Genomic DNA, 14,526 nt, shown 5'->3' with positions numbered 1-14,526 from the left:
AAACCAGCCTTAGAAAAGGCAGGTGCTAAGCAACTCAATGAGATCCTGTTTCTAAGTAGAAAACTAGATAGGACTAGGGATGTGGCTCAGTGGTTGAGTGCCCCTGAGTTCAATCCCAGGTACACACACACATATACACATACACAACAGATCTGGGGAGTGTCTGAGTTTTCAGGATTCTTTTTCATCTCCTTCCCAAGAATCACAAGTCCACCTATCTTCTCCCACAGGGACTGACTCAGAAAGATAATTTCAGGAACAGGTATAGCTTTATAAAGTGGCTGGTGAAAACCTGAATACTCTTTTATATGCTTTACTTACTGGTTTCTGTGAATCAAAACAATGCTATCTACTACCTTCCCAGGGACATCAGACAAACAATTATTTAGTATAAAGGCATAAAAAAAAGAGTATTATAGAGAGAAGTTATCAAATGTGTGATATTTATTTATTATGCTGTTTTGAAAGCTCAGCTCAATTTTAGCTCTCTGTTCACTGGACAGCATAACACAGGGGGAAATATTCAAAAGACCTGTTTGTATTCCATCAACTCATAGAACTCTTACATTCTAACAACATGAAGAGTCATCAAGTCCCAGGTCCCCAATTTGTTTCCTGACATGTCACTGCCTGCACAGAAATTCACAGAGAAACTTGTCTAAAATATAGATTCTTATAGACCCTTAACCTGGCCTAATTGAAAATCTTCTCTTTTAAAATGTCCATTTGTGCATGAAAAATAAAAGATGATTATCATGATGAGTTTGTAAAACATTGACCAACTTCTTTCAAAATCTAAAAATATGGAGGCACATAGAGACCCAGCAAATGAATGTCTAAAGTGGATAAAATGGTGAACAATACAAGTTTGTATTGTTCAAGCACAATACCTAAACATGGTCTTAATTTCAAATTTAAACATCTTTTGAATTTTTTAAAATCTTTTTTTTTTGCTTTTAATTCTGTGGATACATCCCTATCACAGGTCACATATTATGCACTATGGTCCTTTCCATGAATCATGCTTATACTCCTCACCCAGCCACAGATATAAAACCAAGAACAGGCAGTAGCATGGATAATTGATGTCAGGAAAAGACAATGAATCAATAGCAGAGGCAATTGGAGCTATGTATAATTACTAAAAATAAATAAATAAATTAATAAATAAATTAATTAATTAATTTCAGGCTGTGGCTCATGGAGAAAGAAGGAGAACTGGGTCACCAGAGAAAATATCAATTCAAATGAGAAAAAAAATAATTCTACTGAGATGTTGTCATTGAAAGGGGGACTCTCACAGCTTAATCAGCTCAATATTCTTACTGTTTGGGTACAATGAGCACCACAGTATGGAAAGAATTTGCCCAAGACCAAATGATGAAAACTAATATTTTGTCTATCAGCTTGGGTGTTATCTCTTTGAACTTCTGCAAACACTTCTACTCTCAGTCCAGGCTTATTGGTTTAGTTTTCCCTGTCTTTTGAAGAATTTATACAGGAGAACATTAGCTTTGATATATTGCTTTTTATGTATTCTACAATCCATGCTATAAGCATAAAATGCACCAGTCATAGTTCACAACCATAGGAAAGGCTTTAGATAATACTTCACAGAACATTCTCATTTTGAAAATTAACAAAACATAAAACAGAGAAGAAAATAATGATACTGAATATGATAATTTTAAGATTGTTAGTTACAGGAATACCTAGCATAGATTTCAGGAAATTACCAGATTTTGAAATAATTAGGATAAAATGATCATACCTTTTCTTTGTAAAATATGTTTTTTTTTCATTTGTTCTTTCCTAAAATCCTGTGAATTTGTCCTGGTTGTCTTTATTGTACAGAGAGGTTAAACAAGGTGGAGAAAATTTAAGATGATTCAAAAAATCATTCAGTTTAAATTAATATTTCTAACCATTTCCCACTAGTCCAAAACACCTTCTTGTCCCACAGTTTCTTCATAGCATTTTTTACTTCTGTATTTCTCAGTGTGTAAATCAGAGGATTCAACATGGGAGTGATAATGGTGTAAAATACAGCCACCATCTTATCCTCTGAGAAGGTAGTGTCAGGCCTCATGTACATAAAAGTACAGGGACCGAAAAAGATGATGACCACTGCAATGTGGGAGCCACAGGTGGACAGAGCTTTGCGTCTTCCTTCTGCTGACTGCTTCCTCAGAGTCACCAGAATGACACTGTAGGAAAAGAGCAAGATCGCAAAGCTCCCTAGACTAATGGCACCACTATTGGCTGTCACAACAACACCAACAATATAGGTGTCTGTGCAGGCAAGTTTCAGCACAGGGTGGACATCACAGAAGTAGTGATCAATCTCATTGGGTCCACAAAAGGGTAATTGGACTACCAGAGACACTTGGATAATGGAGTGTATGAACCCACCTACCCATGTCCCCAGCAACATTTTACTGCACATCTCCCGGTCCATAATGGTCATATAGTGCAGGGGTTTGCAGATGGCCACATAACGATCATAGGCCATTACAGTAAGGATGAAGATCTCAGTGCAACCAAAGAAATGTCCTCCAAAGAGTTGCAGCATGCACCCCGCATAAGAGATAGTTTTGTTCTTTGCTAACAGGTCAACAATCATCTTGGGTACTATGACTGAAGAATAACAAATGTCTACAAAAGACAAAAAGTTGAGAAAGAAATACATAGGAGACTTGAGCAGGTTGCCCGTGCAAACTGTCAGCATGATGAGGAGGTTTCCCAGAAGAATGACTGCATAGAAGAATGAGAACAGCACAAAGCAGAGTTCCTCAACTTCTGGGTTCTGGGAAAGGCCCCAGAAGATGAATTCAGTTACATTGTTTATTTTTTCCATGGGATGAGTCCATGAGGACATGTTCCCCAGAGACAAATTACCTGAAGGACACATGAAAAGGAACATAATCATTTATTTTTAATTCAGAACAAATGAATAATTCTCATAGTTAACCACATAAAAATGAATAGATATTCCTGATTGGCATACACACTTGAAAATGAATTGCATATTTTCCAATTTTCTTACTTCTGTATTATATCCATTTTTTTCCACTTCAGATAAAGAAACAATGTCCAGAGAGATAACATATAAATCACCTGAGTCTCACTTGTTACCAGGTATCTTCCCTCCTTCACTCTTTATTAAAGTTTATTTACAAATTTACTTTTTTTTCTTTTATTTATTATTGATGCATATTATTTATACAGAATTGTGTGATTCATTGTGGTATATTTGCATTTACATGAAAATGTAATTTGATTCAATATAGCTTTTATATTGCATAAGGCAATCTAATTTTGAAACAACATCTATTTGAAAAAAAACAGTAATGTTTGTACAAGAAAATGTTTTTCTTTATTTTTGATGCATAAGTGAAAACATATGTCCTCCCTTCCCTTGCTGAATATTTCCATGCCTATTCACAATATCCACTCATGTGTCCTCAAATACTTGAGACTATAGACTTTCACATGTTCTCCTTCCTATGAACCTTGATCTTGACTAGATGACTTCATAGTGCCTTATTTGACCCCAAGCTCCAGATATGGTATGGGGTCATAGAAAGAGAATCAAAACTATACAAATTAGATTCTGATATGATGCTGATGTAACATTGCTACATTGTTTAACTTCTCCTAGCTTCCATTATCTCATTTGGGAAATGACAGAGTTTCAATCTCACTATCGCTTATCACAATAGTATCTATTTCTACCATGAAATTAAATAACTTCTATAAGCATGGATTAGTCAAAACACCATTTGTCTCTTAACTGGATTAAAGTAAAAGAAAGAAAAAGGTCATATTCATTCCTTTAATGCCCACTTTTTTATGTATCCTTCTGATATTTCATGATATTTTATGGTAATTGCATTAGATTTCCCAGTTTGGGACAATTCAATATTTCAGGAAGATATTGCCATTGAATGATAATTAAAAATAATTTAAGAAGAGTAGAAAGTATAATTTAAATAGATGAACACTCAGTGATGGAATTCCAGGTACTTTTAGTAGAGATTACTTGTATGTTTTCGTGGAGACATGTATGTGGAATAACTGTAAAGGGTTTTTCTAGGTTCTTCCTCAAATTAAGCCAAGGGCATAAACTGTTCCTCTCATTCTAGACTGTGCTAATGAGAACACAGCCTTCAGATATGCTAAGTTTAGTGTTCATGACTACTGAGCAGTATGCTGGGAGCCCACCCATTGCCTCTGTTGTGCTTGGTACTTCCAGCTTTGGGGAAATTGCAGATCAATGTTCTATTAAGTCTGTGTACTGGATTCAGTAGTCATTACAGTGCTTCCTTCTCTGGGGCATTACAAAATGATGATACTAATAACAGCAATGGTAATAGCAACAATGTAATTCAGATTTGCGATCAGGCACATTCTCTACATTTACAGGTTCACACTCCTTTAGTTTTTCTATTGATTTTAAAAACAGCCTGTTCTCCAGTAAGAGAGCCCCTCAATTTAATGCACAGCATATTAGTCTTGGCAAATATACCTTGCTCAGTCCCCTAGAACAAAACAGGCACAAGCTGGAGAACCATTCCTCTACTATCTAAAACACAAGGTCCTAGAGGAAACCTTATTGCTCCTTAAACCAAACCACATCCCAAAGATACTTTCCTCCCTTATTTGAGCATTTGAAACCTGACACCACAGTATTCTTTGATATGATTGTCATTTTTCTATTTGTGGTACTCACGACTCACTATCTCACAGTCATATATAGAAAACACTTTATCTTATCATCATCTTAATAATTTCATTTTCTATTTACTTCAGAAAGCAGTGTATTGCAATTGTTTAAAAAATTCTAGCAGTTTAAATGAATTCCTCTTTCCAACATACATTCTTTATGTATTTTAAAAGAAAAAGAAAATCTCACCTGTGTTTTCCAGTGATTGAATTTGCTTTATTTGTTAATCTCCTCATTAGATAATGTGGGTGCAGCAGATCAAATTAAAGTAAGAGTGATACCCGAAAAATTGCTTTGTGAATGGTTAGGACCAGAGAATCCCAGACACCTTAAATTCAAAAGCTGGTAGAAGTCAACATTTGTTGTTCCTGGTTTTCTTACCTACTTAACTCTGCAGTTTCACAGTACCTTTGACAATAAATTTTCTTCTTTTCTACTTCTTATAGGCCCCCCCTTAAAGAGAATGCAGTAAAATGATAATGACCTTGGGGAAACCTTTTCCCCAACGTCTTTCTCCATAGTCAAAACCATATTACAGACCTAATGATGAACTTTAATTTCAAGGTGGACAGGGAGACTACAGAGGAGAGAAAGGAGAGCAGGGGAGGTGTTAGGAGATAGGGAGGGGTATGGTCCCTCAGCCCACTTAACATCTTCCTATGGGGAGAAACTGGGCCATCTTCTGGTTCAATGAAGGAAGCAAGATGACCACAAGGGGAATTCAAGATCCTGACAGGAAAGCCCCCATATTGGGCTTGAAGTTACGTTGTTGCTAGGTAACATACCATTAGCACGGAGGATGGCTCCTCCTCTCTGCATTTTCCAGAGTGGGGGAAACATGCATGGGCAGTGGAGAAGATATTTTTTCAAAATCTTTAGTCAAATACAGTGACAGTCAACCCTAAATTACCTCCTTCCAAGTGAGAAGGGAGGAACTACCATGGCCTAATAAAGGTGAATCAGCATTATGTTTACTGTGCTTAGAGCTACTTTGCAGCTCAGCCCACTCTGAAATCCCTAAGTGTTAATAACCCTATTTTCCTGCTTGCCAATCTCTCACATCTCTCTCAGTTCTTTTTTCTGGTTTTCAAGAATGTGGACCATGGCCAGGCCTGGTGGAGCTCACCTGTAATCTCAGAAGCTCAGGATGCTGAGGTGGGAGGATAAGCAAGGCTCTAAGTAATGTAGTGAGACCCTAACTCAAAAAGAAAAAAAAAAAATGAAAGGACTGAGGATGTGGTTCAGTGGTAAAGCCCTCTGGTATCACTCCCCAGTACTAAAGAAAAATAATAAGAAGAACTTGGACTCTGGATAGCCTGGGGACACTTGCTGTGCACCAGTAAGTAACGGTGATGAGGGAGGACAAGAGGAAAATGGAGGCACTAGGAACTGAAATGGAGTGAATTATGTGCCATGCATATATGATTGTACCAAAATGAAACCTATTATTATGTATAACTATCATGCATCAATAAAGCACATTTTTTAAGAAAAAGTCCTACCATCTACTAATAGAACCACCCTAGGGAACAAACCTCCAACAAATGAAACTTTGAGGTATAAAATTAAAACATATCTAAAACATAGCAATAATATTTGTTGTATAGATATTTTATTTCACAGAAAGGAGGTTAACTGAATTTCATTGAAGATGTTTTTAAGTCTATATACATTGTAGCTTTGCAGGTACTTTAAGGAAATTATATTAATCAGAATGTAAGTGATTGCATATATGTGTATGTGTATATATACATGTATATATATGTATGTGTACATACATATAAATAATATATGTGTATGTATCCTCACATGTACATATATTATGTATTTTTATTTTTGGTTTTTTACTTCTTTAACTTTCTAATAAATTTGCAACAACATATTTGGATTCTGAGTCTATCTGTCAATATAAACAGAACATTTGTTTTTATCTTTATTTGTTTTTTTTATTATTTGTTTTTTTTTTTTATTATGCGTTTTTCCTTTATGACTCAAACCCTAACCCATCCACTGCAGAAAAAAAGAGTTAATTATTGTTATATAGCCACTGTTCCAGGAGAATGGTGGGGAAGCAGATTATTGACTTATTAATTACTCTGATACATTTGTGCTTCTTTCCTTAATGTCTCTTTTGCGATTTTGAGTATCTCTCTGTTTCTCTCTGTTGCTCTCTTAACTCTCTGTCACTCTCTTACTCTCTATCTATGTCATCTCTGTGTCTGACCATCAGTTTGTCTTCTATCTATCTACTTGTCTATCTGATTTTCTTTTCTCTCCTCTCCAGAAATACAGACCTCTCCTATGAAAACCTTAAATTCCTGTAGGGCTGCCCACATTACTTCTTACTCTAAGAGGAGGAGTTAATCAGAACTAATAGAATTCCTGAGCTGCTCTGGGTCTAAGTAACAGTACTAGCCTCCAGAGAGAGAGTGCATAGAAAGTGGTTATTGCCAAAATGCAAAGTAAATTTACAGTCCCAAAATTCCCAGAAGAATTGAGGAATATAACTTTGGTCCAGTGGATAGATTTTTTTTTTCTTAAATGAAAATCTTTTGAGAAATACTTCTGGGAAAACAATTTCTGGTTGCTTTCATAATTTAAAAAAACACCTATGATCTCTTCTCTATTTTTAGTTAGGTCCTGAAGTGCAATTTTTTTTTCAGAAGTGGGTATAAAACAGATGACTCTTAGAGCATACATATAGGCATGATGGTTTTGTTTACCTTAGAGCATCAGCAGGTGTAAGGAAGTTGTATGGCAATTTAAATCCTACGTCATTTTCTTGTGGAATGAACAGATATTTCACTGTGAATTCAGGACAGTTTTTTTGTTTGTTTGTTTGTTTGTTTGTTTTTTGGTGCTGAGGATTGAACCCAGGGCTTTGTGCATACAGGAAAGCACTCTATCAACTGAGAGACATCCTTAGCCTTCAGGACAGTTTTAAAGTTTTGAGCAGGATTTAAACTCATTCTCCTTGCAAAATAGTGAATTTTTTCTCTTACACATGAAAAAAAAGCAATCTTGAGGATATTTTCTAAGAAATTGCCCAAATTTGTTTGAATCACTGATTCATAGTTTTGCCTTTTATTTCAGGTGAATATATCAAAGGAAAATAAGCTAACTGTATTACTGAGGAAGGTAAATGCGTGAACAAGACATTTTCTGGAGTAATATAAAACTACCTTGAAGAACATCCACAATTGATGTGCAGGTAATACCTTTTAGAATCCTTGTTTAAGATCACTAGATCTATTTGCCATCTGCTCTTGTTATTTTAATGGTATGCATTCACATGTGGTCTATCAAATTTAGTTGAGAGTAGAACACATTTTTTGCAATGTTTGGCTTGTAAGCAGAGTTGGTATTTTGTATATTATATGTAAATAGAATAAAATTCTCAGGCTGTGAGAGATCTTCCAAATTTTGATCTTTGGAAAAGTTATCACCTTTCAAAACACCATTTCTCAAACTTTCTCTAGGTTTACTGGAATCACTTAAACTAAGTTTATAATAAAGGAAAACTCTGATGTCACCAATAAGAGAGTATATATTTAATATTTGTAAGCTAGAGAAACTACAGGAGATGCAGTCTTTTAAGATTATTTTTTGTAGTTGTAAATGAACATAATGCCTTTATTTTGTTTATTTTTATGTGACGCCAAGTATCAAACCCAGTGCCTCACACATGCTAGGCAAGAGCTCTGCCACTGAGCTACATACATCCCCAGCCCCAGGGGAAGCATTCTTAACATTGCTGATGATAACTTGTAAGGGGTAAGCAAGACTGTTCAGCAGCACTGCAAAATATTAAAATTAACATTTTAACTTAACTTTGATAGTATAGAAATTTACCTATTTAAAATCAGGTGTTATGAAATTCTCCATGTAAACAATAAAGTCCTCCTATTTATTTTTTTGTCAGCCAAACAGTGTCTACTTCCAGTTTTGTTTGGATTGTTTGACAATCTTTATACATTTTATTTAAAGAAAGAACAGGATAAGGGCAAGGTAATAATTCTTAGTTAAGTACCTTTTATTCTACCAGGAGATTAGGCATCAGAATCTCAGATTTGCCTCATAATTTTACTAAATGATGTCTGTATTTTGATTGCTTAATCAATGTTGAAACTAAAACTTGGAGAAGTTAATTATCTTGCATAAATAAGAACAGCTTTTTTGAAAAATGGAGAAATTCACAATAATCATACTTAGGCTTTCTAAAATCCCGTGTAAATTGTTTCAGAAAATAAAATACATAATACAATTTGCTGATAGCAGGCCCGCCCTGGCCCCTGGGGACTCAACCCCCAGTTCTTTGTTATGCATGTCAATGTGGCCAGCTCACAAGGCCATGACACGGGCTTGTGGTTCCCTGTTTATCTGCCTCGCACATATGTGTCTCGGGAACATCTTGACCTGTTCCAGCCTCCTGATAGGGGACGGTGACGTGACGGTAACCCAAGGACGCAGTTATTACTCTTCCCTCCTCACTTTTGAGTAATTTCCCGCAGCTGTTAAAAAGATATATAAAGGGAACAAATCTGGCAATAAAGCACGCACACGCTCCCTCCTGGATGAAGAACCTTGGTGTCCTGTGTATTTTTAACCCCACCGTCCCTCGCCGGACTCGGCTCCATTAGCTGGACGCGGCATCTGGAGGTTCCCACCGAGATCCGGAAAGTAGGGGTAAGAGGACGGGGCTCACCTTCTAAAGGTAGAAGGGGGAGGATTGGTTTAAAGGTAATTTAAAGAGACAGGGTACGTACCATGGGTAACTCAACAGCGAAGGTTCATCTGGCCAATGAACTAAAAGAGCTGTTAAATACAAAAGGAACAGGAATAAAAACTAAGACTGCAACCGAATTCTTTGAAGTTATAGCCCAGGCTTGTCCTTGGTTTCTGACAGGAGGTTTTCTCAATAACAATGATTGGGATTTAGTTTGGCAACAGCTTCGCAGGGCTGTGTTGTCCAGAGGGGATTTTTTGTTGTGGAAAAGTGAAAATCAAGAGAGGTGTCACGAGCTAGCCCGAGTCAATCAGGACGCCGGCTTCCCACGGCGTAACCTTGAAATGTTAACAGGCTCAGGACAATATGCTGTCATAAATCAGCAAATTAATTATGATCCTCGGGGTCTATGCTCAGATAGCCTCAGCTGCGGTCCATGCCTGGAAAGCCTTGCCCGTTTCTAAGACTGAAGTAAAAATTTCCAAGATCTCTCAAGGGCCCTCTGAACCTTATTCTGACTTTATAGCCCTCCTAATGCAGGCGGCTGGAAAAATATTCCCTAATCTGGAACAGGCTATGCCACTTATTAGACAACTGGCATATGAAAACGCTAACACTTACTGCCAAAATGCTATTAAGTCCTCCTGGGCCAAAAGTATAGATGACATGATTCGAGCATGCAAAGATATAGATGGGCCTCATATTACTGGTCAGGTTTTGGCTGCTGCCCTTAAGACTGGAATGCAAAAATCTGATAACAGGGGAACCCGCTCTAAGGGGTGTTTTAAGTGTGGGAAAGAGGGACATATAAGGAGAAACTGCCCGGAAAGGAGCGAGGGTGCTGGCAGAGGGATGCTTGGAATTTGTCCTCCATGTCATAAAGGAAATCATTGGAGTAGTGAGTGCAGGTCAAAATTTGACATCCAGGGTAACCCAATACCGGTCGGGAAACGGGAGCAGGGGCCCGCCCCAGGCCCCTGAAGCCAAAGTGTACGGGGCAGTGCAGGGACGAAACAGTGCCCCGGGGAGTGGGCGTCTCTGCCGCCTCCCCCTGACCAACCCCTTTCTATCAGGGAACTCCCCAGGGGAACACCGGGAAGTGCAGGATTGGACCTCAGTTCCACCTCCCGAGCAGTACTGACTCCGCAGATGGGTCCCCAGACCCTGCCAACTGGAGTCTTTGGCCCTTTGCCGGAGGGAATTGTGGGACTGATACTGGGAAGAGGCAGCACTCTGCATAAAGGGCTCAGAATTCTTACAGGTGTGGTTGATGGTGATTACCACGGGGAGTTAAAAATTGTTGCCGAGGCTACCCAAGGGATAGTTATTATTCCTCCCGGAGAACGCATAGCACAATTATTGCTGCTGTCGGTGGCGTCTCTACCCAGCCGCACCCTACAGGCAGCCCGGGGTAATGGCAGTTTTGGTTCCACTGGCTCCCCTCAAACCTTTTGGGTAGCACACTTGGACTCCCAACCACAGTTAACCATTAAAATACAGGATAAAATCTTCAAGGGGATATTAGATTCAGGAGCTGATGTCTCTGTTATCTCTAAGAAACAATGGCCATCTGCTTGGCCTCTCCAAGATCCCTCAGCTGTATTACAGGGGATTGGGCAGACGAGACCAGAAAAAAGTTCCTCCTTTCTAAAATGGAGAGATGAGGAAGGACACAGTGGTTATTTTCAGCCTTACGTAGTGGCTGGACTCCCCACAAACCTTTGGGGAAGGGACCTACTTCAACAAATGGGAGCTATCCTCACCACTCAGACCCTAAAAGGGAGTAATAAATTTGTTAATGACATGATGTTAGATATGGGATGGCTTCCCGGAAAAGGACTGGGGAAAAGACATGAGGGAAGGGCAACGCCTGTGGACCCTACAGAAGAAATTACCAGAAGTGGAGGAGATCGGAGGGGGCTAGGAAATTTATCCTAGGGGCCACTGAAATGTGGCAACGTCCTCTATCTATTACTTGGTTACCAGATGACCCTGTGTGGATAGAACAGTGGCCCCTAACTAAGGACAAATTGCAGGCTGCGACCCTTCTGGTTCAGGAACAGCTTAGGGTGGGGCATATAGTGCCTTCCACTTCCCCCTGGAACACTCCTATTTTTGTCATAAGAAAGGGGTCTGGAAAATGGAGGCTTCTCCAAGACCTGCGGGCTATTAATAATACCATGCAGCCCATGGGAACTTTACAGCCAGGACTACCCTTCCCCATGGCTATCCCTAAAGATTGGCATCTTATTATTTTGGACCTAAAAGATTGCTTCTTTTCTATTCCCCTGGCCCCCCAGGATTGTAAACGTTTTGCTTTCTCTTTACCTTCAATAAATTTTAGGGAACCCTATCAGCGGTTTGAATGGACTGTCTTACCTCAAGGAATGGCCAATAGCCCTACTATGTGTCAGTACTTTATAGCAAAAATTCTGCAACCCTTTAGGCAACAATTCCCAAACTTTTACCTCGTCCATTATATGGATGATATATTGTTGGCAGGCCCTGATAGGAAAGCACTTTTCCGGTCTTATGAAGTCCTCCAGTCCCTGTTAAAGGGGGCCGGACTGATTATAGCCCCAGAGAAGGTGCAGATTCAGTATCCTTATAACTACCTAGGATACACTATTAACAAGGTAGGGATCACTCCCCAGAGGCCTCAATTTCAGGTGAACCAGCTCAAAACCCTGCACCAATGGCAGACATTTCTGGGGGAAATCCAATGGCTGCGGCCTTCCCTCCATGTCCCTACTGGTGAACTTAAACCCCTGTATGACCTTTTGAGAGGAGACCCCTCACCCACCTCCCCGCGAAAACCTACTCCAGAAGCCTTGAAGGCTCTTAGATTGATAGAGACAGCCTTACAAGAGATGCAGGTGATGCAGGTGGACTACTCCCAGTCCTTGTTATTCATTGTTCTGCCATCAAAACTCACCCTGACTGGAGTCTTTTGGCAGACTGGTCCTATTTATTGGGTTCACTTACCTGCATCCCCCTCCCGGGTCTTGATACCTTTCCATGATCTGGTAATACAATTAGTTTGGAAAGCAAAATATCTAGGAGATGCCTTGTTTGGGAAAACCTTTGATGTTCTCATATTACCATATAATCAAGACATTCTTTCTAAATTAAGACAGGAACATGATCTCTGGTGTCTTTTCTTCTGTAGTTTCATGGGACAGGTTGACAATCACTACCCTAAAAGCAGGCTCCTTGAAAGTCTAAAGACATGTCCAATAATTTTCCCAAAGATCCTAAAAAAGGATCCTCTCCCGGGGGCACAAACCGTCTTCACTGACGGGGCCAAAAATGGGTTTGCTGTCGTTTCAGATGGGACCCAAGTCATCCGCAAGAAAGTGGCCAATTGTTCGGCCCAAAAAGCGGAGGTTGCAGCCTTAATATTGGCCTTACAGACCTATAGCTCGGAGCCCCTTAATGTTTTCACAGACAGTCTCTATATTGCCAGGCTTGCCTCCGCGATTGAGACGGCACCTTATATTGGAAAACAATCCACTATCATGGATCAACTACAAACAGTGCAGCTTCTTATATGGGCTAGGGCAGACCCCCTCTTCATAGGTCACATTAGAAGTCATTCCAGACTTCCAGGTCCTCTGGCAGCGGGCAACGCCATGGCAGATGCTGCCACACATGCCACTAATTTTATATATACAATAACTGAGTATGATAAGGCCCTACAACTTCACAATAAATTTCACCTAAATGCACAAACTTCGCGCTTCCGCTCAGGATGTTCCCGGGATCAAGCTTTAAAAATTGTCTCCCTATGTCCTACTTGTGCACCTTTTATCCATTCCCCTTCTCTGGGAGTCAACCCAAGGGGCCTTCAGCCAAACGACATCTGGCAAACTGATGTAACTCATATTCCTAGTTTTGGAAAGCTGTCTTTTGTGCATGTCAGTATAGACACGTTCTCTGGTTTTATCTCCGCTACTTTACATTCAGGAGAAAAGGCTAAGGACGTGATACAGCACTATGTTAAAACCTTTTCCTTTATGGGAACCCCTCGATGTATAAAAACACATAATGGCCCAGCTTATATTAGTCAAACCTTCCAAAAATTTTGCTCACAGTGGGATATTATACACAAAACAGGAATCCCATATAACCCCCAAGGACAGGCCATTGTTGAACGGGCCCATCAACATCTTAAAACCTATTTGCAAAAAAACAAAAGAGGGGGAGATATACCAGAATTGTCAGGGACCACAAGCACTCCTAAGCATAACTCTATTCACTTTAAATTTTTTGCTCACTGACACCAAAGGCCGTACAGTGGCGCAGCGTCACTTTTCCCCTCCCACCATACAAAAAGCACAGATAAGATGGAAGGATCTGGCTACAGGGAAGTGGCAACCCCCTGTTCCACTCTTGGCTAGAGTGAGAGGAGCTGTATGTGTCTTCCCTCCAGGGACGGAAAAACCCATTTGGATCCCGGAGCGCTGCACCAGACCGGTGAATGAAAATTCAAGACAAAATGAAGTTCCCAAGATGGCTGATCCTGCCGCTGTTGTTCTCACCCCTTCAAGTGAGTGCCGAGACACACCTCATGAGCTGGACACCGCTTGTGGCATTCCTTCTGGACAGGTTTGTTGAAGGAGGGCTTGACCCCCCACCTGGGAATATTCATGAATATCTTTTTGGAGCCCCTTGTGAGTGTAAGGGAGGGCCCCGGCACTCAGCCCCCTCTGGTTATACCCAGAGCGTTGATTGTGGGACTAAAGTAGCCTACATGGCGGCTGAACTCAATCAAAACATCAGAGGATTTGAGCAACCAAAATGGGTATGTGTCAATAAGCCCGGACTTAATGTCCCCAGTTCGACTGAGACTCTTGGAAGCTGTTCCGCCACTTGTCATTACACCCCGGCAATGCACATCTCCTGTTATACATCAGCCTCAATTTGTGTTAATAATCAAGGAAAACAGTATTTTGAGGCCATCCTAACTAACACCCGTGGAGAAGGGGGGACTACTTATAATTTTATTCCTTTTCTTGGTGACCGGGGAGGAGAAGGCATCACGACTCGGTTAACGGAGGCAGGATGTGAGGGC

The 14,526-nt window shown here is 39.9% G+C and overlaps 1 protein-coding gene across 1 annotated transcript; it reads right to left on the bottom strand.

Moving 5' to 3' along the window:
- Positions 1-1,906: 1,906 nt before the first annotated feature.
- LOC124109269 (olfactory receptor 4S2-like) lies at positions 1,907-2,878 on the bottom strand. The gene has a single exon (XM_046467779.1). It carries the CDS (start codon positions 2,876-2,878, stop codon positions 1,907-1,909), a length of 972 nt encoding a protein of 323 aa, XP_046323735.1.
- Between the last annotated feature and the right edge of the window lie 11,648 nt (positions 2,879-14,526).

The sequence above is a fragment of the Marmota monax genome, unplaced genomic scaffold (genome assembly GCF_021218885.2).
Source record: "Marmota monax isolate L192 unplaced genomic scaffold, Marmota_monax_Labrador192_F-V1.1 WCK01_AAM20220418_F8-fsc00850, whole genome shotgun sequence".
NCBI classification, from domain to species: Eukaryota; Metazoa; Chordata; class Mammalia; order Rodentia; family Sciuridae; genus Marmota; species Marmota monax.
The sequence above is the reverse complement of the archived record's forward strand: the minus strand, read 5'-3'. Positions and strand labels throughout refer to the sequence as shown.

Coding starts and splice junctions, on each gene's coding strand:
- LOC124109269 (XM_046467779.1), bottom strand. CDS start 2,878: ATGTCCTCATGGACTCATCCCATGGAAAAAATAAACAATGTAACTGAA.